Genomic DNA, 26040 nt, shown 5'->3' with positions numbered 1-26040 from the left:
CGTTGATATACCAAATCTCTTCAAAATCCTAATATAGCTGCTATCTTGCCTTCTTTATAATTGCATCGATATGTTGGGACCAGGTTAGATTCTCAGAGATCTTGACACCCAAGAACTTGAAACTGCTTGCTTTTTCCACTTCTGATCCCCCGATGAGGATTGGTATGTGTTCCTTTGTCTTACCCTCCCTGAAGCCCACAATTGGCTCTTTTGTCTTACTGACTTTGAGTGTCAGGTTGTTGCTGCGACACCACTCCACTAGTTGACTTATTTCATTCCTGTATGCCCTCTTGTCACCACCTGAGATTCCACCAATAATGGTTGTATCATCTGCAAATTTATAGATGGTACTTGATGCCTAACCTCGCAGTCATGGGTATACAGAGAGTAGAGCAGTGGGCGAAGCACACACCCGAGGTGCACTAGTGTTGATAATCCGCACAGACTGTGTTCTTCCGGTTAGGAAGTCAAGGATTCAATTGCAGAGGGAGGAACAGAGGCCCAGGTTCTCTAATAATCTAATGAAATTAGCTAATTATCTAACCAATAACCTAAAGAAGTTCATCAACCTAAAACCATTATCTCTGTTCCTTGAAAGATTTTTAGGCAAGCAGAGAGCCACATGAAATATCAAAGTGCAAGTAATGTGCAATTGCTTTATAGAGTTCGAAGTAAATTTATTATCAAAGTACCTATATGTTACCATACATCCCGAGATTCAATTTCTTGAAGGTATTTCCCCTCACTTGATTGTACATTGTTATAATGTATAACATATGCTTAAACAATTAATCTGGAAACCAGTAAATTCATAATATTTCATGGTCTTTGGCTTTATGATTGATTAGGTCACATTTGAAGATCAGGTTAACGGTGTTGAGCTGGTTCCCGGTTTTATTACAGTGATTTAACAATAAAAAGCACAGTAGTAACGTAGTAAAAACATCTGAGGAAAAAGTATTTCTACAATCTCAATTGCGACTTCGAATAGCCGACAGATTACTAATGAAGTCAATAAATAGCAGCGATGATTAACTGTAAGTACACTAATAAAGTCAGTAGCAAAAAGAAAAACAACTGTTCTCAGCAATCAACATGGTAATTGCAGCCAAAGAAGATGATCCGGCAAAGGGAAATATGGTGACTGTGGTGCGGCTGTGATGCGTTGCCAGTAAGAAAGATGCCGGATTCGGTACTGTATTGGGAGGAGCATTAAATATGGCAAAAGTAGTCCCGAGTAAAACTCTGCCAGCATTAAAAATGGCGAAAGTTAAAACCGCATATTTTATTAGAAATGGTAAACTCTGTGCTCCCCTCAGTGGAAGAAATTCGATGGGTTTTTTCAAACCGTTACTCATTTGTCAGATGCAGTGCGTGTTTTCTTTTTTTTAGAATCTAAACTTTAGATGATCTGATGGAGGGGGGGCTTCGATTTGAAACGTTAACTTTGTTTTCATTTCCCTGATCTGAGTATTCCCAGCATTCTGACGTATTTTATTTCATATTTCCTTGATCTTCCAGAAATTTTATTGGTAATTTCGGATCCATAAACTCTGCAAAAATTTTATCGTATTTTCCGGAGAGGTACGGTTTGCCTGCATGAATGATGGTGGAGTGAGTTACTATTGGCGCCCGCGATTTGCCAATCACAAAGATGGCGGTGGACATTCGGTTAGCAACGGCGCGAAAGCCCGTTTCTCTATCAACTGAAATTACTAAACATCTGGTATCACCGGGAGATACGATCACAACAGATACCGGTTTTATGAGGTAAAATAGTCATGAAATTTCCATCTTAAAAAGGATTAGTGCCCTGTAAGATGACGTATGTTCTACTACACGTGTTTACACATGTTCAGTGCCCTGCCAACTTTAAATGATGTATTTGGGCAGTTTCATTTGGTCAGAAATTGGGGCACACTGTTAACTTGAGAGCTTGATGCCCCAGATGGATATTACAGCTCAGTACTGTGCCTCGTTGTGCCCTCTTCATCGGTTTCGCTATGTCCAAAGAAAATCCAGCATGGCGGGAGGAAGCGCAAACCGAAATAACGTGGGTGTTAGGTTTAATGCTTAAATATGTATTATTGTTGAATAGCCAGGACTTGTTTCTCGAGGAAAAAAGTCCGAGGGGTGTTCCCTCAGCTCTGTAAAATGATGAAATCTTGCAGTAATAGTTGGATGTAGAGAAAACCAAATATTGTATACAAACTGCTGGAGGAACTCGGCAGGTCGGCAGCATTTGTAGATGGAAAGAAATGACCGATAGAGGGCTCGACTTGAAATATCGACCCAGATGTTGCCCGATCCGCCGAGTTCCTTCAGTAGTTTTATTTTGCTTTCTAGAAAGCGATGCTTATCCCTGGTGAGGGTCGGGCACAGAAAGGCCACTGATGTGCTACGGAGTATTTCAGCACCATCATAAATGCAACAGGTTCAGCTTGGCTTAAACTCATCACCTGTTCTGGGGCACAGGTTGTCGCCGGAGCTTGCCAGAGTCCTCTATCCTTCAGTCCTTCAAGTTGTTTTTGAAGATCCTTCGTCTCCCTTGGATGAGGCTTCGGGAGCCACCGTTGGCGTTTCTATAGTTGGTTTTTTAAGGAATGAGTTTTCTAGCCCCATGCCCAACACACACCTCTTTTCAGAGCTGGGCTTGGGACTGTCCATGATGGGAGACAGCAAGTTCTGTAAATGCTGGAAGTCCAGAGTAATACACACAAAATGCTGGGGAGTGCAGCAGGTCAGGCGGAGTGAAATAAACGTTAACACAAAGTACACTGCAGATACTGGGGTCAAGGGAACAGGAACAAGCTGGAGGAACTCAGCAGGTCGGGCAGCATCCGTGGAAACGAGCAGTCAACGTTTCCGGCCGAGACCCCTCGTCAGGACTGAAGAGGGAGGGGGCAGGGGCCGTATAAAGAAGGAGGGTGGGAAGGAGAAGGCTGGTGGGTGTCAGGTGAAAAGCCAGTAAGGGGAAAGATCAAGGGGTGGGGGAGGGGATAGGCAGGAAAGGTGAAAGAATGTAAGGCAGAATCATGAGAGAGGTGATAGGCAGCTGGAGGAGGAGGAAGAGTGAAACTGGGATGGGGGAAGGGGGAGGGAGGGAATTACCGGAAGTTGGAGAATTCAAGTTGGACAGTTCTTTCTCTCTCTGCTTTTCGCAGGGATCGTTCCCTCTGTGACTGCCTGGTCCACAGTCCCTCCCCACTGATCTCCCACCTGGTGCTTATCCCTGCAAACATAAGTGCTACACCTGTCCCTACACCTCTTCTCTTACCGCTATTCAGGGCCCCAAACAGTCCTTCCAGTTGAGGCAACACTTCACTTGTGAGTCTGTTGGGGTCAGCTATTGCATCCGGTGCTCCCGGTGCGGCCTCTACATCGGCGAGACCCGAAGCAGATTGAGACTACTTCGTCGAGCACCACAACAGACAGGATCTCCCAGTTGCCACCCACTTCAACTCTCCTTCACGTTCCCATTCGGATATGGTCCATACATGGCCTGCTCTACTGCCATGATGAGGCCAAACTCAGGTTGGAGGAGCAACACCTCATATACCGTCTGGGTAGTCTCCAGCCCCGTGGTGTGAATGTTGAATTCTCCAACTTCCAGTAATGCCCTCCCTCTCCCTTCCCCCATCCCAGTTTCACTCTGCCTCCTCCTCCAGCTGCCTATCAGCTTTCTCATGATTTTGCCGCCTTCTACTACACAGTGCTTTCCTCTTACGTTCCTTCTTCACCTTTCCCGCCTATCCCCTCCCTGCTCTCCCTCCCCCACCACTTGATCTTCCCTCTGATTGGTTTTTCAGCTGGCACCTTCCAGCCTTCTTCCCACCCTCCCCCCACCTTCTTTATAGGGCCCCTACGCACTCCCTCTTCAGTTCTGATGAAGGGTCTTGGCCCGAAATGTTGACTGCTGGTTTCTACAGGTGCTGCCCAACCTTCTGAGTTCCTCCAGCTTGTTGTACGTGGAATAAACGTTCTCTGATACAGGGTCTCGCCCTGAAACGTTGACAGTTTATTCCTCTCCATAGATGCTGCCTGACTTGCTAAGTTTGCCCAGCATTTTGTGCATGTATTTTAGCACTAGCCACACAAGATCTTTCGTGTTCTTTGGAAAACTTTGACGATGAGGGATTTTGCCAAATGACAGCGAGGCTACTTGGTTAGGTTGGTCGAGAAAAAATGCACCTTCAAGTACCTGGTTCCCACCTGGCAGCCAATGATTGCAACTTGGTGGAAGCTGGCAAATCCATCCAGCTGGTCTTCCAAATGCTCATTCATGTATAGTGTGTCCATAAGCCTTTGTAACCTTGGTTGGACCTGTATTATAGGAAACCTAACAGCAATTTGCACAGAACTAAGCCCCACTAGTGCTTGTGAAGTGAAATTTCGAATAATCTGTTTTTAGTTTTATTGTTTGGAGATGATCTTTTTGGTGAAAATTCAAGAATGTCATTTACAGTACACAAGTGTAAAAGAGAACAAACTAATTATTACTCTGGATGCAATGCAGCATATAAAAGCACATTAAGATAAAGAACACAATAATTAAAAAACACATTAACTATAAATACATAACATATATACATACAGTACTGTTAAGAGTCTTAGGCATCCTAGATTTTTTGTTTAAGTTTTGTTCTATTTTTTTTTGTCTTCTGCATTAGTGAACAAATGTTAGGTTTCCAAGCATGCATTTTCCCCAAAAATTAGAAGTTACAGAGACATTTTTGTATTTTGTTAAAGAGAGTAACATATTAAGTAATGGGCAACTTTTCAAATAAAAACTTGATTAATTTTTAGGTATATAGCCAAGTGCACAATCAAACTAACATAGCAAACATCAATGACATAATGAGTTGAATGAACTAAACTGATTAACTGAAACGGGTGTTGAAGGAATCAAACTGGGCAAAGGACAACCAAGCTAAAAGGCGAGGGTGTTGCAACCAATTGAAAAGGTGCGGGTGGGGCAGTTTACCTTTCAAATTTTCAATTCTTACACATGGGAAGAGTGAGCATGGCAACAAGATACAAGATGGTCATCCTGCATCAGCAAGGTCTCCCAAGCAAAAATTCACACCAGACAGGAGTTTCAAGATGTGCTGTCCAAGTTCTTCTGAAGATGCACAAAGAAACGGGCAAGGCAGAAGTCCAGAAAGACAGTGGTTGGCCATGGAAACTGAGTGCAGTAGATGAGAGATAGATCAAACTGATATCCCTTCTAAATTGGAAGAGGTCCAGCACTGTCATCAGCTCTGATCTCACAGAAACCACTGGAACCCAAGTACACCCCTCTGCAGCCTGGAGAAGTATTGTAAGAAGTGGTCTTCATGGGAAAATTGCTGTCAAAAAGCCATTCCTCTGAAGTGGAAACAAAGCGAGGAGACTCGCCCGTGCACAAAAACACAAGGCCTGGGGTGCTGAACAGTGCCAGCAAGTGCTTGGACTGATGAGTCAAAATTTGAAAATTTTGACTCAAGTAAGAGGCAGCATGTTCGTAGCAGAGCTAGAAAGTGTTTTGTGGATGAGTGAGTGTCCGCAACCAACAGTGAAGCATGGCGGAGGTACCTGCAGGTCTGGGGCTGCATTTCTGCAAATGGAGTTTGGTGATCTGGTTGGCATCCTCAATGCTGAGAGTACATGCGGATTCTCATCCATCACACAGTACCAACAGGGAGGCGTCTGATTGGTCCCAACTTCATTCTGTGGTAGTATGATGACTCGTTAAGGTCAAGGTCATGAAGAACTACCTTCAGTAAAAAGAACAAAGAGTTCTGAAAAAGATGGTATACCTTCACAGGTCCTTAATCTCAACACCATCAAGCCTGCCTAGGATTACCTGGAGAGAAAAGTAAACAAGACAGTTATAAAACTGTACAGCAGTGTACCTAAGAGAATTGATGCAGTTTTAAAGGCAAAGGGTGGTCACACCAAACATTGATTTAATTTTTTACTATTTACTGCTCTTCACAGTAATTTTTTGATATTTATAAATTTTTCATTTCATTATTTTTGAAATAATCTTTGCTTTACAGAACTGTAAAGCACGGGTGGTAGCAGTATAATGAATAGGTTTAAAAAGGTTTAAATAGGTTTAAGAAAGGTGAATAAGATCATGATGCAAGTTAGCTATCCTATTTGAAAATGTATATTTGGGTCTAAATCTAAAACTTCTTCCCCAATGTGAATGTGTGAGTATCTTTATCAAAACGATTGCAATGGTTCAAGGCAGCAGCCAGCCAACACCTTCTCAAGGGCAGTTAGCATTGGGTAGTAAATAATGGCCTTGCCAGTGACACCATGAGCCAGAGAAATGATGAGATAAAAATAAATCCAAGTTTTTTCCTTATTCCCAAGAAAAATCAAATGCCACCAGAGCTGCAATTATTAACAGATGATGGGACTTTGCATTGTAGATAAGGATACATCTCTAAGAAAATACATTAAATCAAAAATCCATCAGCGTTTTTCAGAAGGCCATTAATTTGAGTATGTTTCTTTACAAGTGTTTGAAGAGTTGTTGCTAATATCCCATCTGATGTCATCCTACAACACTACTGGTCAATTGTAGGAGTTCTTATTTTCAAATTGACTGCTGAGGTTCCCACTTATGAATTGTTTCAAATAATTCATAATTATTTGAATAGTTTTGATACGTCTTGAGTTTGTGATTAATGTTTTTTTTTAAATATTTGAAACCAAATACACTTGTAACTGTCCAAAGAAATAGCCTATTCTGTCCACAGTGAACAAAAATAGACTGTCTAGGTTAACTATACTTTCCAGGTCTTTATCTATTGTCTTTTAGGTTCTCACGTCATTCATTTAGGAATGGTTTAATACTGATAAAGGCTTTTGCCTCTATCACTCTTTCATAAAATGAATTCCAGACATCTGCTACTTGCTTAATGGGGAGACTCACTATAATTCTTTTGCAAATTATGTGCTTAGTTATTGTCCTCTCTTAGGAAGATACTGTTTATGCTGCTTAGATGCCTCATGATCTTGCACTCTTGTTTCCCCTTTACCGTACTGTGGCGACCCATTTCCTGGCACATCCGAACTGGCTCACAATTAGCCAGCTTTCCGGCTAAGGGAGATAGCCTACGGGGGTTTGCGAGCACAGAGCTTTGGAGCCTCTGCGCCACGGGGGGCAGGTTGAGGGAGGCTTAAAAGTGAGGCTGAGGATTTCGAATAAAGTTTTTCCTTCGACTGCAGTTACCGACTCCGTGTCGTAATTTTAGCGCTGCATGTAGCACACCACTACAATTGGTGACCCCGATGGTCCAAACGATTTTTGGACCAGAAATGACCGACGCCGCCTCTGTTCAAGCGGTTTCGTTGAAACTGCTGGGTTTCTGGACACAGCGACAGAATCTATGGTTCCAGCAAGCTGAAGCCCAATTCCACGTTCGCCAGATCACCTCAGAAGACACCCACTACTACTACGTGGTGAGCTCCCTCGACCAGGACACAGCGGCCCAGGTCACGGAGTTCGTACAGTTGCCCCGGCAGACGGCAAGTACACGGAATTCAAAGCCCTGCTCCTCAGGACTTTCGGACTCTCACGGCGCGAGCGGGCTGCCCGTTTACTGCACCTGGATGGCTTGGGCGACAGACCTCCTTCGGCTTCAATGAATGAGATGTTGTCTCTGGCCGACGGACACACGCCCTGCCTCATGTTTGAGCAGGCATTCCTGGAGCAGCTGCCCGAGGACATATGCCTGCTGCTGTCTGACGCGGATTTCAGTGACCCCCGGAAGGTGGCAGCCCGGGCAGACTTGCTGTGGAACGCCATAAAGGTGAGCAGGGCGTCCATCACACAGATCTCCCAGCCACGCTCCCAGCAGCAAACCAGTCCAGGCCCGGCCACAGAGCCCGCCAACCCCCGGCCCAATGAACACTGGTGCTTCTACCACCAGCAGTGGGGCGCAGAAGCCCGCCGTTGTCGCCCGCCCTGCAAGTTCCCGGGAAACGCCAGGGGCGGCTGGCCATCGGGATAGCCTCCTGTATGTGTGGGACAGAAGGTCGGGACGCCGGTTTTTGGTCGACACTGGTGCCGAGACCAGCGTTTTACCTCCGACGAGTTACGACACCCGCAGCAGGGCACCGGGGCCCCCCCGAGGGCCGTGAACGGCAGGTGCAGCTACAGTTCGGCTCCAGCCAGTTCACGTGGGACTTTACACTGGCCGCCGTAGCCCAACCGCTTTTGGGTGCAGATTTTTTGCAGGCTCACAGCGTGCTGGTCGACCTGCCCAGGAAGAGACTGGTACACGCCAAGACCTTTCAGACGTTCTCCCTGGGTGCAGCCCAGTTGCCAGCCCCTCACCTCGGCTCCATCACGCTGTCTGACAACGACTTCACCAGGGTCCTGGCGGATTTCCCATCGGTTCTGGCTCCACAGTTCACAGCGGCCATGCCCCAACACGGCGTACAGCACCACATCCCGACCCAGGGACCACCCCTCCACACCTGCGCTCAGCGGCTTCCCCCGGACAAGCTCCGACTGGCAGAGGAGTTCCAGAGGATGGAGGAATTGGGGATCATCCGGCGGTCCGACAGCCCATGGGCCTCCCCCCCTGCACATGGTGCCCAAAGCGACGGGAGGCTGGAGACCGTGTGGCGACTACCGCAGGCTGAATGAGGCTACCACACCGGACCGCTACCCTGTGCCGCACATTCAGGACTTTGCAGCAAACCTGCACGGCGCATGGATCTTCTCCAAGGTAGACCTCATCCGAGGGTACCATCAAATCCCGATGCATCCTGATGACGTCCCCAAAACGGCTCTCATCACCCCGTTTGGCCTTTTCGAGTTCCTCCGCATGCCGTTCGGCCTGAAGAATGCCGCACAGACGTTCCAGTGGTTAATGGACGCGGTGGGATGGGACCTGGACTTCGTGTTCATCTATTTGGACGACATCCTCATAGCCAGCAGCAGTCGTCAGGAGCATCTGTCCCACCTCCGTCAACTCTGCGCCCGACTGAGTGAGTACGGTCTTACAATCAACCCCGCCAAATGCCAGTTCGGACTCGATACCATTGACTTCCACAGGATTACTAAAGACGGGGCAACCCCTCTGCCTGCTAAGGTAGGTGCGGTCCGCCACTTCCCCCGACCCACCACGATCAAAGGCCTTCAGGAATTCGTAGGTATGGTCAATTTCTACCACCGCTTCCTCCCTTCAGCTGCCCGGATCATGCGCCCCCTGTTCGCCCTGATGTTGGGTCCGAGCAAGGACATTACCTGGGACGAGGAGTCCGCCGCCGCTTTCATTCAAACGAAGGAAGCTTTGGCGAACGCCGCAATGCTAGTACATCCCAGAATGGACGCCCCTACCGCCCTCACAGTGGACGCATCTAACACGGCAGTCGGTGGGGTGCTGGAGCAACTCATCGCAGGTCGCTGGCAACCCCTGGCGTTTTTCAGCAAACACCTGCGGCCACCCGAGCTCAAGTACAGTGCTTTCGACCGGGAACTGTTGGCGCTCTACCTGGCAATCCGGCATTTCAGGTACTTCCTAGAAGGTCAGCCCTTCACCGCGTTCACGGACCACAAACCGCTTAACTTTGCGTTTACGAAAGCGTCCGACCCCTGGTCGTCCCGCCAGCAACGCCACCTCTGAATACACGACGGAAGTCCGGCACGGACAATGTCGTGGCGGATGCGCTCTCTCGCCCTACCGTTCATGCCCTTTCCCAAGGGGTAGACTTTGAGGCACTGGCAGAGGCACAGCAGGCAGATGAGGAGATTCCGAGTTACAGAACCGCAGTCTCCGGTTTACAGCTCCAGGACATCCCTGTAGGCCCGGGTGAGAGGACCCTACTCTGTGACGTCGCCACCGGCCAGCCCCGTCCCTTTGTCCCGACAGCCTGGCGACGCCGTGTTTTCGACTCCATTCATAACTTGGCGCATCCCTCCATCCGGACGTGGTCCGGATGGTTTCCAGCAGGTTCGTTTGGCACGGACTCCGCAAACAGGTCAGTGAATGGGCCAAAACGTGCATGCAGTGCCAGACGGCCAAGGTGCAGCGGCACACCAAAGCCCCACCGCAGCAGTTCAATCCCGCCCACCGGCGTTTCGACCACATTCATGTGGATATCATGGGCCCCCTGCCAGTGTCGCGTGGTGCGCGGCACCTCCTGACTATCGTGGACGGGTTCACAAGATGGCCAGAGGCGGTCCCGCTCACCGACACCACCTCCGAATCTTGCGCCCGAGCCCTGATCACCACCTGGATATCTCGTTTTGGTGTACCGGCCCACATTACCTCCGACAGAGGCGCCCAGTTCACCTCCAACCTGTGGTCAGCTATGGCCAGCCTTTTGGGGACTCAGCTGCACCATACAACTGCCTACCACCCACAGTCGAATGGTGGAGCGTTTCCACCGTCACCTGAAGTCGGCCCTCATGGCCTGCCTGCGAGGAGCCAACTGGGCGGACGAGCTTCCCTGGGTCCTACTCGGCATCTGCACAGCACCCAAAGATGACCTGCACGCCTCGTCGGCCGAGTTGGTATACGGCGCGCCCCTGGTCGTCCCCGGGGAGTTCCTACTAGCCCCACAGGGGCAAGAGGAAGATCCCGCAGCAGTCCTGGGCAGACTACGCGAGAAGCTCGGTAACCTGGCCCCCATACCCACTTCACAGCACGGGCAGAACCCGACCTGCATACCCAAAGACCTGCAGATCTGTAAGTTTGTGTTTGTATGAAGGGGCGGGCATCGGCCACTGCTGCAGCGGCCATACGAGGGGCCGTTTATGGTGCTCCGGAACAACGGGTCCACGTTCGTGCTGGACGTTGGGGGGAAAGAAGAGGTTTTCACGGTGGACCGACTCAAACCGGCCAATGTGGACCTGGCGCAACCTGTCAAGTTTCCGGCACCTAGGCGCAGAGGCCGACCTCCCAAGCAGGTTCCGGCCCAGACTGTGGACATTGGGGGGTGTATCGCCGGTTCTGGGGGCGGGGGGGACGACCCATTTCCTGGCACATCCGAACCGGCTCACAATTAGCCAGCTTTCCGGCTAAGGGAGATAGCCTACGGGGGTTTGCAAGCACAGAGCTTTGGAGCCTCTGTGCCACGGGGGGCAGGTTGAGGGAGGCTTAAAATTGAGGCTGAGGATTTCGAATAAAGTTTTTCCTTTGACTGCAGTTACCGACTCCGTGTCGTAATTTTAGCGCTGCATGTAGCACACCGCTACACTACTTTATTTAAAAGTGGTAGCCCAATTTAGTTAGCCTCAAATGTGTTTCTCTATTCTGGTATTGTCCTTAAATTCCTCAAGACTCTTACTGCTATCATGTCCTTGGTGTGCACTATATTTTATTTGTGGCCTAAATAGAATTTTGTACAATTCTTGGCTAATGAAAATAAGTATTCCATACATATTCATATCATCTTCCTATCTGTTCTTTTATACTCTTAAGATTTCCCTTCTTATTACTGTACTGTATCACTTATGATATCACTTCCTCTGCCTCCTTTTCCCTCCACAAAGCATTACATAATTTTACTTAGGATCGAATTCCATTTGCTGCTTTTGAACCCATTAAACTGGTCTCTTAATGTGCAACTGCAGCTGATCACTTTCTTCCTTGGTTATTTTGATCAAGTCAGCAAACTATAATTATGGCCCCTTTCTTTCAGTCCAAATTATTTATATATAACCATGGAAAACAAGCAACCCGATATTAAACCCTGGAAAGTCAACAGATCCTTATCCGTTGTTTTTTTCATTGTCAATGTTTTTATAACTAACAAAATAATTCAAAGAAATAAATAAGCACAATTTTTACTTCCAGGTTTCTCTGGAAGAAATAAAAGAAAATAAAAATAAATAAATAAATAAATAAAAAGAATGAAATTATTCGAGTTGTCTATATTGGTGTTAGGTCTTAATATTTGATTCTTGGAGAACCCAGGATATTCTGGGATGTCAGCAATCCTGTTTCAGAATAGAGGCAAAATAGAAGCTGAAATAACTCTTTCCTGGTTGTGAACTTTGTTCAGATTTTCATCCTTTTCTCATTTTTTTTCCAGAGGCCATGGTACATACATGGAAGATGAAAAGCTCATTGCATCTGTTGCTGGGGTTGTGGAACGAGTGAACAAGCTGATATGTGTCAAGCCACTTCAAACAAGGTAAGTCTTTAATTGATTGCTTCTGGGTAAGTTATTTGGAATATTGTGCGCTCCTTCCACTGCTTAGCCTGGACTCTGTGCTCTCATTGGAACGATGTTCGTGCTTTCCTTTGTGTTTCTCTGCCAGACTGAGCAGCAGTCTTGGGCCAGGGATTTTCATGTGTCATTACTATGTTACATTTCTTTCGTGAGTCTTTGATGAGCTTTTCCATCCTTATGGGATTTATTTATTGTGATGGCATTTGGAATAGTGTTTGTTTTGGCCAGTCTTTGGGCACACAGATGATATAAGCCAAACTTTGGAATTAATTGAGTGTGATCAGATCTGGGGATGATGGAAAGGAAGCTGATATTGGTACATAAACGAGAGAAAGTTTGCAGATCTGGAAATCCAAGCCACACACACAGAATGCTGAAGGAACTCTGCAGGCCAGGCAGTATCGATGGAAAAGAGTAGAGTTGACAGTTCAGGCTGAGACCCTTCATCAGGACTGGAAAAAAAAAGATGAGGAGTCTGGGTAAGAAGATGGGGGGGGGGGAGGCGACGAAGAAATACAAAGTGGTAGGTGAAACCCGGGGAGGGGTGGGGGTGAAATAAAGAGCTGGGAAGTTGATTGGTGAAAAAGATAAAGGCTGGAGAAGGGGGAATCTGATAGGAGAGGACGGAAGCCCATGGAAGAAAGAAAGGAGGAGGAACACCAGAGAGTGCTGATAGGCAGGTAAGGAGATAAGGTGAGAGAGGGAAATTATGAAGGAAGGTGGAGGTGCATTACCGGAAGTTCGAGAAATTGATGTTCATGCCATCAGGTTGGAGGCTACCCAGACAGAATATTGCTCTTCAAACCTGAGTGTGGCCTTACTGCAACAGTAGAGGAGGCAATAAACTGGCATGTCGGAATGGGAAGTGGAATTAAAGTAGGTGGCCACTGGGAGATCCCGCCTTTTCTGGTAGGTGCTCAGCGAAGTGGTCTCCCAATCTGTGTTGGGTCTCACTGATATACAGGAGGCTGCACCAGATGCAGTAGATGACCCCGACAAACTCGAGAGTGAAGAGTTGCCTCACCTGAAAGGGCTGTTTGGGGCCCTGAATGGTAGTGAGGGAGGAGGTGTAGGAGCAGGTATAGCACTTGTTCTGCTTGCAAGGATAATTGCCAGGAGGGAGATCGGTGGGGGGAGGGATGAATGGACAAGGGAGTCATGTAGGGAGCAATCCCTGCGGCAAGCAGAAAGTTGGGGGGGGTTTGTGCTTGGTGGTGGGATCCCACTGGAGATGGCGGAAGTTATGGATAATTGAGTGTTGGACAAGGAGGCTGGTGGCTGGGAGGTGAGGACATGAGGAACCCCATCCCTGGTGGGGTGATGGTAGGATGGGGTGAGGGGAGGCATGCACGAAATGTTAGGGATGTGATTGAGGTGGAGGAAGGGAAGCTTTCTTTGAAGAAGGAGGACACCTCCTTAGTTCTAAAATGAAACGCCTCATCTTGAGAGCAGATGTGGCAGAGACAGAGGAATTGAGAGAAGGGGATGGCGTTTTTACAAGTAATGGTGGGAAGAGATAGCTGCTAGAATCGGTGGGTTTATAATAGATATCAGTAGATAAGCTGTCTCTAAAGATATAGAGACAGAGAGATTGAGAAAGGGGAGGGAGATGTCAGAAATGGACCAGGTAAATTTGAGGGCATGGTGGAAATTGGAAGCAATGGGAACTGCACATGGGTACAGGAAGCAGCACCATTGTAGTTGTTGATGTAGTGTAGGAAAAGTTGGGGAGTGATACCTGTGTAGGCTTGGAACGTAGACTGACAAACAGGCAGGCATAGCTGGGACCCATGTGAGTGCCCATGGCTACGCCTTTTGTTTGAAGGAAGTGGGAGGAACCGAAAGAGAAATTGTTAAGCAGAACAAGTGCTATACCTGCTCCTACACCTCCTCCCTCACCACCATTCAGGGCCCCAAACAGCCCTTTCAGGTGAGGTCAAGTTCCGCCTACTGGAGGAGAGTGGTGGTGGAGGAGAACAGGTTGGGGCTGGTGTTCAGACAGAAATGGAGAGCTTTGAGGCCTTCCTGGTGGGGGCTGGAGGTGTATTGGGACTTGACATCAATTGTGAAAATAAGATGATCGGGGTCAGGGAACTTGAAATCATTGAAAAGATCAAGAGTGTGTGAAGTGTCACAGATGTAGTTAGGAAGGGACTGAACTGGGGGGGGGTGTGGAGGGGGTTAAAACTGAGTTGGGGCATGCAGATATAAATTCAGTGGGGCAGGAACAAGCAGAAACAATGGGTCTACCTGGACAGGCAGGTTTGTGGATCTAGGATAAGAGATGGAAACGGGAGGTGCGTGGTGAAGGAACTATGAGGTGAGGTTGGTGGCAGTGGATCGGAGATCTCTATAGTTAATGTCGGTGATGGTGTGGGAGACAATGGCCTGGTGCTTCTTAATGGGGTCCTGTTCGAGGGATTAATAAGAGGAGGTGTCTGACAGTTGTTGCTGGGCCTCAGTAAGGTGGAGGTCCACCAGACTATTACAGGTACACATGTCATTCAAATTCTGTTATTCTTCGAGGCTCCTGGCTGCACTGCTGGTGGATTTTGCCACATGCTGTCTTTGCAGATCTCACTTGCAGACCCGTGGTTCCCAATCTATGTGAAGTTGACTAGACTGTTATCCTGGGCCTTGATTTTCATCAAGTAGTGCTGTGTTGCCGGTGGCAAGTTGGTGCCTTTGTCTTCCAAATATTTACTTTAGGGATAATCATCTCATTCTTATGGGACTTTTCAGCAGGCTGTGATTATCATGAGTGGTCATTCGTTGGTGACACAGCATGAGGTATAAAGAGAGCTTGGAGCCTTTGGAATTTTTCAACAGATTGCAATCAGTGCTGGAAGTCATTCATTGGTAATGCAGTGTGAGGTTTGAAAAGAGCTTGGGTGCTTTCAGGACTTCGGTGGGTTGCAATCACAATGATCTATTAGGCACTCAGCAGCGGTCAATAAAAAGCAAGGTATAAGTGAAGCAGCCATTATGTGAGTGGACAGTTGTAGAGTGTGGCTTTGGCTCAACAAGCTTGGGCAAGTACAGGTGGAGGTTCTAAGTAAGTTTCTAGTAAGTTTTTTTCTGCTGGTACATAGGTAGTGCACTGAGAAAATATCCAATATTAGTGGTTTGTTCCTTGTGTGAGATGTGGGGGACCCTGGGGATTTTCCAATCTCCCTGATAACTACTTCTGCCCAAAGTGCACTGAGCTGCAGCTCCTTTAAGACTGTGATAAGGAACTGGATGCTGATTTTGGACTGGAGGTAAAGAATGTTGAAGTGTTTTCCTACTTTTCTTGTTGATTAGTCCTATTGCAGTGACAGCCATATTGGATGTGAGATGAGGCAAAGTATTGGAAGCAAGAATGAGCTTTATTTTAGCTCTTAAATGAAGAAGGAGTTTTCAATTACAAAATGCCTTACACTTTTTTAAACACCTGGATAACCTGATTATTCTCATAAACTCAGTTCTGCTGTTTGCTGGGGGAGATATTAGGATGTCTTTCTGGCGTTTCCCCCTTCTTTTCCAGTCCCAATGAAGTGGCTCAGCCTGAAATATTGACTTTTTATTTCTCTCTATAGATGCTGCCTGACCTGCTGAGTTCCTTTGGCATTTTGTGTATGTTGCTCAAGATTTTCAGCATCTCCAGAATTTCTGGTGGTCGAGAATGTTTTCACAGGCACGAATTATGATGAACTAAGTAAATTAATAGAAAAATGCAGTTGGACCTTTGTGATACTTAGAAAGCTGTACTGTCAGCCTAACTCCTTAATGCTGAAATTTTCTTTCTTATTTGTGAGATTAATGCAACGGACAGAGGATCTGCAAAGTCCAGAGTAGCTAAAGCTGAAAGTTTCAATTTTCTTGTTTCTCTCTGTAGATATAATGGCGAAGTTGGTGATGTTGTGGTGGGCAGGATCACTGAGGTAAGATCAAAATCATGCTTCTTATTTTAACTGAGTTTAATCATATTTATATCTTGATTTTATGAATTATAAATTAACTTTACATTTTCAAATGACTAAGTTTGTTTACTAGGAAATGTAATGACCTCTGTGATACTGTACTGTTTGAAGAGCAGTCGAAAATGCTGTTGAAAAGAGGGTAACCTGGAAGTTTTTACAAGACTGGTAGATTATTTGAACCTATCTCCTCTCTATGTAATTAGACCTTTGTAATGAGCAAGAACTTACTAATTAGCAATACTCTGAAGATAGCATTGTCTTGATCAAAATTGAGGAGGGCTGACCATTCCATTTTGATGACATGAGCCAACAAAATCTGAACCAGGGATTTGTTTAGTATAGTTAACCCAAGGACAGAGTTATAAAAATGTGGGATAAATATGGAGTCGCAATGGTACAGCATTGAGCAAAGTGTTAAGAAAGCAGACAGCAGAATGCAGAGATTTGATGGGTTTATTTGTGGAAATTTAGACATTGGGTCCATAAATGGTCTACTCCAGTTATGTTTTCAAGAATATCCTTGCAATTGGGGCTAGTTTCTCAATGTCAGCTGTGGTGTTGCTTTTTCAAATTTGCTGTTGTTAAGAACTTAAATTTTATGCGTGAGTTGGAAGTTAAATTTATGATAAATAAGGAGGTGGAGTGTGTCATAGAAGTGAAGGAAACATTCAGCTAGTCTATCAAACTTGTTCCAAATGACACTGACAAAGTGTGGAGCATCCTGCTAGATAGTTTCCCTCTGTCCAGCAACTAGGTGATCTGGAAAATGTATTTAAAAATCTCCCCAGGAAATAGGAATGAGTAGACCACGTCTCTGTAACTTGTTGGGTAGTCACTAGGTCCAAGTATTACTTATGATCCAGTGAGCTATCACTCTGGATACCTGCCAAATGTTTAGAATCAGCCCCAGTTAGTCATCAGCAGCTGGAGAATTGATGTGGTCAAGTATATTTTCTAAAGAAAATTGTGGGAGTAGGTCAGGAAGTGGAATTGAAGTTGATTTCATCAGAGACAAAATAAAGTGCTCTGGTTAGCTAGAAAATACAGGATACATGAATCCTAGAAAAATATAATGCTTTCTCCCTTAAATGCATGTAGGTTCAGCAGAAACGATGGAAAGTGGAAACTAACTCCAGACTAGACTCGGTGCTCCTCCTCTCTTCTGTTAATCTTCCTGGAGGAGAATTGGTGAGTGAGATAATTGATTTACTGACATTTACGTAGTACAGTGTTTCTGAACCTTTTTTAGCCCACACCCCTCAAAGCACCTTCATACTTGCCAGCGCCCCTCTTAGGCACAATATACTTTCTGGCATCCCCAGAGTGTAAAAACATATCTACTCTGCATCTGCAGGAGGAAGGAACTGATTGTAAACTTTAGGAAGGGGAAGTCAGGAGAACACAAACCAATCCCTATTGAGGGGTCATTGGTGGAAAGGGTTCCAGGGCTTCAATGTCTCAGAAAATTCATCCTAGGTTCACCATATTGATCTAATTATGACGAAGACACGCCAAAAGCTTCACTTCATTAGGAGTTTGAGGAGATTTGGTACATTGCAAAAGGCTAGCAAATTACTATAGATGTACCATGGAGAACATTCTGACTGATTGCATCACTGCTTAGTATGGAGGCTCTAGTGTACAGGAGGGACTGTAAGAGGCTTCAGAGGGTTGTAGACCCAGCCAGCAACCTCTCATTACTGCCATCAGGGAGGAAATATAGGAACCAAAGACCCACACTCAGTGTTTTAGAAACAGCTTCTTCCTCTTTGCTTTCAGATTTATCAATTTATTATTGCAAGTTATTTGTTCTGTCTGCACTATACTGCTGCTATAAAACAATAAGCATGACTTTGTCAGTGACAAACCTGATTCTGATGTCAGTACTCCAAAGGGCATTATTCCCGATGCATTAGGAACTGCTTTCTGTTATGGTTCCATGTACGTGTTAATGAGCAGTTTTGATTCTTGATTGAGTGTTGCCTTGAACTTTGAATGAGGGTTGTTCCACTCATTAAACTGGCTGCTTATTCACATATGTTTCTGGATCAAGCAGTCCTTTCTGTATTCTTATACAAACTTGTCATTACAGAGAAGAAGGTCTGCCGAGGATGAGCTGATGATGAGGGACTACCTGCAAGAGGGAGACCTGATTAGTGTATCCTTTTTACTGACTAGCAAGGAAATCTGGGGTCTAGTTCCTCTATTGGGCGCTCCTAGCATGAAATGGCATAAACTGTAGGTGGGAAACAATGCTTTTTCTCTCTTTGTTAATTTAAACAGTCAGCAGGGCAGGCAGGATTGCAGGTTAAAATTTTTGCAATAAAAAAACACAAATGCTCTAAAAACTCAAGCAGTCAAATAGAATCAGAAGGAAGAGGAAATACAGTATTTCTTAAAAATTCTAACATTTAAAAACAGCACTCTTTTTAAAATATTTGTTTTCGCTCCTTGTGCATAATTTTCCTTATCATACATTCAGGCAGAGGTACAAGCTGTCTTTGCAGATGGTGCCTTGTCCTTGCATACCAGGAGCCTGAAGTATGGAAAGGTAAGATCAGGAGATGCAGAGTCTATTTACTTATAAAAGGGTAATTTCAACAGAATGTTAATTTCCTGAAATTTCAACACAATTCACATTTATACATGATTTTTACATACCTAAGTGTTGCAGCGAGTCTCATCTGAAATTAAGGATATGGTGTTTGATGTTAAGATAGGTGATCAAAAACCTGGTCAGTTTGTAGCATTTTAGGAGCATCTCAACAGTTTGAACTGAGAATTTCAGAGCTAAAGTTAAGGTATGGTTGCCAGCTGTGAAGTGGTAGAAATTGAGAAAGAAGATTTGGGGGAGCTTAGGGGTCTTTGAAGTTTACAGTGATTAAGGTTATAAAGATATGTTTGAGTATTATTTCCCCTGTTTGATGCACTGGCATTAATCGCATAAGCATTATTCATTTCTTCTTTTCCATTCTTTGGACAGCTAGGACAAGGTACCCTGGTCCAAGTTTCTCCTTCCCTTATAAAACGTCGTAAAACTCATTTTCACAATTTGCCTTGTGGCGCAGCTATCATCCTGGGAAATAATGGCTTCATTTGGATTTATCCGATCACTGAACAGAAGGAGGATGAAGCCGGAGGATTTGTGACTAATCTTGAGGTGAGGTGCCAGGAATGATTCTACTGAAAAAATTGTGTTCAGATCTAGACTCCCTAACTAAGGAAGGATTTACCTGTAATAGAGAGAATGCAGCAAGCATTCACTCATTTGATGTCATATGGGAAACATGAGTCCATTTCTTTGAAACATACAAAATTCTGGGGCTTGACAGGATAGATGTGGAATTAATAATTTGTTCCACTGAGATGTTTAGAACCAAGGGTCAGTCTTAAAATTAGGAGTTGGCCATTTAGGACAGAGATGATAAATGTCTTTTCCTTTTCGGTAATGAATCTTTGGAAATCTCCACCCAAGGAGACAATGAATATTAAATCACTGAGGATATTTAAGAGGTGTTGACATAATCATTGAAAGAATGCTGAGGTAAAGATATGATCTTATGGAATGTCAAAACGGACATGAACTGGATGAACTAACTGTGCTTGTATTTTCTGTGGGTTAGGCTCCTGGGAGTATGATATACTACAGGTAGTCCCCGAGTTACAAACGTCTGACTTACGGACAACTCGTACTTACGAACCGAGGAAGGTGAACACCGTCTGTCATTTTAAGTCGGATCGCAGCACCGTCTGCCATTTTAAGTCGTTGCCGTTGACACGCTGTTGGCTGTGTAACTTTGTATTTGGTTTAAAATTTTCTTAGCAAAAAGGACCCCGCCCCCCCATTCCGGTCGGCTGGTGGTGCAGTGAGATCAGGCCAGGCTGGAGAATGGAGGTTCCCGAGTTCGATTCAGCAACAGACTGCTCCCGTGCTGGGTTGATGTCGATCCAGTGACTCTGGTACCATCCGTGCCAGGTTGATGTCGAACTTGCAACTCGACCTTGTAAAAAAAAAACACTGCCACCTCAGTTTAAGTTCCCATGCGGAATATTGTGGAGGATCAAATACCCAAACCCAGCACAGCCCCCACTTGTCCCATTTAACCCGTCTCAGTGCGGTGGACTTTCGGACTTGGGAAATTCAGTGCAGTGGCTTAGGACCCAGCAGACCTCAAGAGCTGGTGGAAGTCAGGACCTGCTGCCCGCAGTGTTTCTGTTCCATTGATGTGAAGCGATCGCAATTGAAAATAAAGGGGAAATAATAAAGTGCTTGGAAAGAGGTGAAACACCATCGGTCATTGGAAAAGCGTTAGGCTACAGTCGATCAATGATCAGAACAATTTTAAAGGATAAAGTGAGAATAATGGACCATATGAAAGGCCCTGCCCCGATGAAAGCTACAATTATTACTAAGCAACGCAGTGGTTTAATTATTGGAATATATAATGTTTCTTAAGTGTTTTATATGCATAGAAAGGTAAAATATATACTATATACTAAGACAAACATTTGACTAACTGACGCTAAATAATACTGGATGTACTTGTTCCGACTTAAGTACAAATCCAACTTAAAGACGGACTCAGGAACGGAACTTGTTCGTAACCCGGGGACTGCCTGTATATTATAGTTGATAGAATTCTTCAGAGCTACACTGTGGATTCAGCATATCTTGTGTACTTTAGAAAATAAAGATATGAAATATAACTGATCATCTTGCATAACTTAGTTCAAGTGTCAGCTGTAGTTGGGAGATTAACTCTTGAATCTTGATTCAGAAAGTTGTGGGTTCAAGCTCCACAATCAGAGCTTTTTAAATACACGTAAGGCTGAGACTTGAGTGCGCTTTGTTATTTTACTTGTGGAGAGATCTTATGAATAGCAGTGTTACAATGGTCAGACACCTGTTTTTCATGGTGTTACCTGAGGATTCATTATTGGCTCAAACGTCAGAGACTACTTTCTTGCTGTTCAAAATAATGCCATGAGACCTTCATGATTTCCATAATGGGCAGGTAGGGCTGCAGTTTCATCCAATTGGCAGCTCCTCTCACAGAAAACCTTTTAGAAATGGGTTGGTGGGAAGTTGGAGGAGAAGGAAAAGTGCAAAATATGAAAGGAGAGACTTCCATTCTATCACAAATTTTCCCTTGTGTAGACTGCCACTCACCATCTCCTTTCTCCAAATCTAAGTTTGTTTTAGTTCTCACCCTGGGAAAGTTAGCACAGCTACCTGACCAGTTAAATGTTTCCAGCATTATTTATTTAATAAAATTTAATCCATCTTAATCCTAGTATTTCTGTTCTTTCTAACTACAGCCAGTTTCTTTATCGGACAGAGAAGTGATCTCACGACTCCACAATTGCATCTTAGTCCTGAGTAGTCATAAGATGATGCTTTACGACACCAGCGTTCTCTATTGTTATGAGGCATCATTGCATCACCAGGTAACATCTCTAACGCAGAATGGTTTTGGCACAGTATGTCTTTAAACTACATTTAGCTAGATTTCTCAGTCTTAAAAATGCCAGTAATTAGTTTTGAACCAAATAGTTGGTTACTTTAACAAAGTTGATAATTATATAATTGATATCTTTTAGAAACTAATTTCATGATCTTTCAATTTGTCTTTTTGTCTCTGCCTATTTCATACAAGAATATAATCTGTCAACATTTTTAGGCAGTTAAGAGAAAAGAATCTTAAAAGATTTCAACTGTAAATACAGAATAATTGCCGAATGTTTGAAAACATGTTTTGAATTATTTTGAAAACTGAGCATCTGTAAAAGTGAGTACTCCCTATCCTCGTTATATGCGGGGGATACATTCCTTGCAGTTGACGCATAATGTGAATAATTATTTATATAGAGAAAATAGGAATGCTTTCCAGAGGACTTCCTAAATATGTTTTATCTGTAATTTATTCACATTTTCATACCAATACAACATAAAAGCAGTACCACAAGGCACATTTGTATTATATTTAATCAATTTAAGGTAATATTCAACATAATAAATCATAGCAAGTTAACATACTAGGGTGTACAGTACTCACCAACAGAGGCAGCTCCGGGAGATGAGTGGTTGTTGTGGTGTCGGGATCATATCAAGCACAGCAAGGGGTGAAGGAAGACTCACAGAACTCCCGGCAGCTGGAAATGACACTGGTTTGAATAAAGTGGTGAGGGTTGTTTGCTTGGCAGCATTTTCTTTTTCAGCATAAATTTGCTTGTAGGGAAGAAGGGTTGACGGCAGGGAACGACTGAACTCCGTTCTAAACTTGGGTCCATGTCCATCGCCATTTGTGCCAAGTGTTTGGACTTCCGCCATTCCCTCACTGTTGGTAAACTCCCAGGATTTTCAAAATTATCTGTTGCTTGCAGCATCTGATAGTTCGCCATAAAAAAACCGCCTTGAGTATGGATCACACCTTGGTCGAGTGGCTGAATCAGCGATGTTGTGTTAGGTGGCAGGAAACGCACTGTTATGTTAGGAGGAATGCTGTCCAAATGTTTAGGGTGGGCTGGCGCATTGTCAAGCAACAAAAGAACTTTAAAGGGAAGATACTGTTCCTGGCAGTAGCGCCCCAGAGCTGTGTTACCTTCAGCTGATGCCGCACTGTTTATAATTTCCAACTTTTCTTCAAGCGTTAAAGCGGTTCTCTGCTGCTTGGCTGATGGCCCTAAACATGACATCAGACGATTATGCGGCATAGTTATCTATTTCAAGCACAAAATTACTGTACCGTAGGTAAAACCAACAAAAGTTTAAGACCGCAAGATCACATGTCCATACGTTACCAAAACCAATGCGAGACTGGCGGGAGTGAGACTGTGAGGCACGTGCACAGTGAGATTGAGGCGTGCACACGTGACTTGTATTGGCGGGAAAGCGGTGCTTCTCACATAACTGAGTTTTGGACACATATAAGGAGACATTGGTAGAAATAAGTTCCTCGCATAACTGTGAAACCGCATAGTCTGAAGATGCATATAACGAGGATAGGGTGTAAATTATCGTGTTATATTGTTATCAAGATTCAAGATTTTTTAATGTCATTTCCAGTACACAAACATAAAGGAGAACGAAATAATTGTTATCCCAGATCCGATGCAGCACAAAAAATAAAGAACACAAAGAAAACACATTGAATACATAAATATAGCTTATATATGTAGATTAATTGTATGTCCATAAAGTGACACAAGTCTGTACATAAGGTGACTGACAGGAAATGATAAAGTAGTACTGCTTGGGGAAAGTAACTGTTTTTGAGTCTGGTGGTCCTAGTGTGGATGCTATTAGCCTCCTCCCTGATGGGAGTAAGCTACCACCACTTATGACTTTAGTTTCTGATGATTAAGTGTACTACAATACTATGCAAAAGTTTTAAGATATATATAGCTAGAGTGCCCAAGACTTTTGCACAGTACTGTAGAAATTTTATGTATAGCTCTGTACTACTGCTGCAAAAAAAATCCCAAATTTCATGAGATGTGTGAGTGATACCTGGTTCTGATGTGGGTCGGTATTGTGGACTGAGAGTGGGGAGGGGGCAGAGAGAGAAGTTTATCATGGTTGGGAAGAGGGAGGAGAGCAGGAAGCACCAGAAAGACATTCTGTAATGACTAATAAACCAATTGTTTGGAATCAAATGACCTTGCCTGGTGTCTCAGGGCTGGGAGTGTCTGCACCCATGCCACCACTGGCCTTGGCAATCCTCTGCCACCTGACCCTCGCCATTCTCAATATCTTTTGCTTCTGCCAATTTACAAGCTCACTGTCTGCTCCATGTTGACAAGTACAGTACTGTGCAAAAGTCTTAGGCCCTTAGCTCTCTATATATATACACACTTAAAGACTTCTGTACAGTATTGTATGCATGATGAAAGTGTACCTATAAAATCTGTTGTAAATGTATCAATTACATAAATTTCCATTTTACTAAGTTGTTTCTGTTCTGATTTCAGATTAAGGATATTCTGAAGCCAGAAATAATGGAAGAAATAGTGATGGAGACAAGGCAACGGTTAATAAATCAGGAGGGCTAATATCATGCACTAATTTGATTTTTCTTATTTTTGTAAAATACTGTAATATATTGTATTTGTTGCTGGATCATATTAAAACAATTTATCTTTATGTACTAATAACTAACATTCATTCAGTATCTTTAATATAGTAAAATTCCAGTTTAACAACACCTTGTACAGAGTTTCACATTGACCCTTTTAATGAGTTACAGTGGCAAGAAAAGGTTTGTGAACTGTTTGCAATTACCTCATTTTCTGCATTAATGCGTGGTCTAATCTTCATCTAAGTCACAAAAATAAACAAACACAATCTGCCTAAACTAATAACACACAAACAATTGTACTTTTCATGTCTTAATTGAACACATAATCATTCATGGGCCAGGCTGGAGAACATATGTGAACCCTTGTATTTCATAACTGGTAGAACCACCTTTAGCAGCAATAACCTCCACCAAACGTTTTCTGTACCTGCTGATCAGACTTACACAATGGCAAGAAGGAATTTTAGAACATTCCTCCAAACAAAACTGGTTCAGTTCATCAATATTTCTGGGATACCTTGCACGAACAGCCCTTTTCAGGTCATGCCACAGTATCTCATTTGGGTTTAAGGTCTGGTTTCTGACTTGGCCATTACAAAGCACAAATTTTCTTTTCTTTAAACCATTCTGTTGTTGATTTACTCTTGTGTTTTGAATCATTGTCTTGTTACATATTAAGCTTCAGGCGATGGATTGTTAAACTGACATTCTTCTGTAAAATGTCTTAATACAATTTTGAATTAATTGTTCCCTCAACGATTGCAAGCTGTCCAGGCCCTGAGGCAGCAAAGCAGCCCCAAACCATAATGCTCCTTCCACCATGCTTCACAGTTGGGATGAGGTTTTGGTGTTGGTGTGTGGTGCCTCTTTCCCTCCAAACGTAGTGGTGTGCATTTCTGCCAAAAAGTTCAACTTTTCTCTCATCTGGCCACAGAACATTGTCCTGGAAGTGTCGTGGAACATTCAGGTAGTCTTTTGCAAACTTGAGATGTGCAGCAATGTTTTTATTTTGGAGAGCAGTGGTTTCCTCCAAGGTGACCTTCTATGAACAGCATTCTTGTTCAGTGTTTTTCTTGTCGTGGACACATGAACAGAGAAGTTAGCAAGTTCTAGAGTTTTCTGCAGGTCTTTTGCTGTTACCTTTGGGTTCTTGTTCACTTCCTTCAGCATTGCACATTGTTCTCTTGGTGTGATCTTTGCAGGACCCCATTCCTAGGGAGAGTAGCAACAGTACTGAATTTCCTCCATTTGTAGACAATTTCTCTTACTGTGCACTGATGAACATTCAGGTCTGTAGAAATGCTTTTGTAGCTTTATTCAGCTTTATGCATCTCTACTATTCTAAGGTCCTCTGAAAGTTGTTTTGATTGAGGCGTAGTGCACATGAACAGATCTTTCTTGAGAAGAGCAGGCTCTGTCAGTAATCTGATATTGTGTATCTTTGTTTATAGGGCAGGGCACCTCTACAAACCACACCTCCAATCTCATCTCATGATTGGAACACCTGACTCCAAATAGCTTTTGTAGAAGGCCGGAGGTTCACATACTTTTTTGAACCTGGACTGTGATTGTTTAAATGGTGTGTGACTTCGGTGACGATCAGACCACATTTTATGAGCAATTAATGCAGAAAATCGGGTAATTGCAAAGGGTTCACAAATGTTTTCTTGCAACTGTACTGTATTTTCCTTTGTGCTGTTCCTTTGAAAGTGTAGGAGAACAACTAAGAATATGAAGATTTTATTTTGAATGTCAAAATAATCTTTATTTTAAGACATCTTCCCACAACTTGCATTTTTGTACGATTAATGCTG

At 44.1% G+C, this 26040-nt stretch overlaps 1 protein-coding gene across 1 annotated transcript; it reads left to right on the top strand.

The window, feature by feature from the left end:
- The first annotated feature begins 1256 nt into the window (after window positions 1-1256).
- exosc2 (exosome component 2) lies at window positions 1257-24841 on the top strand. The gene is made up of 10 exons (XM_059994107.1): window positions 1257-1370; window positions 1522-1770; window positions 12046-12147; window positions 16064-16109; window positions 17247-17336; window positions 18241-18306; window positions 18631-18699; window positions 19132-19308; window positions 21468-21596; window positions 24120-24841. The coding sequence occupies exons 2-10, from the start codon at window positions 1655-1657 to the stop codon at window positions 24198-24200; spliced, it is 876 nt and encodes a 291-aa protein (XP_059850090.1). The 5' UTR covers window positions 1257-1370; window positions 1522-1654; the 3' UTR covers window positions 24201-24841.
- Window positions 24842-26040: the final 1199 nt, after the last annotated feature.

The sequence above is a fragment of the Hypanus sabinus genome, chromosome 18 (assembly GCF_030144855.1).
Source record: "Hypanus sabinus isolate sHypSab1 chromosome 18, sHypSab1.hap1, whole genome shotgun sequence".
Lineage (NCBI taxonomy): Eukaryota > Metazoa > Chordata > Chondrichthyes > Myliobatiformes > Dasyatidae > Hypanus > Hypanus sabinus.
The sequence above is the reverse complement of the archived record's forward strand: the minus strand, read 5'-3'. Positions and strand labels throughout refer to the sequence as shown.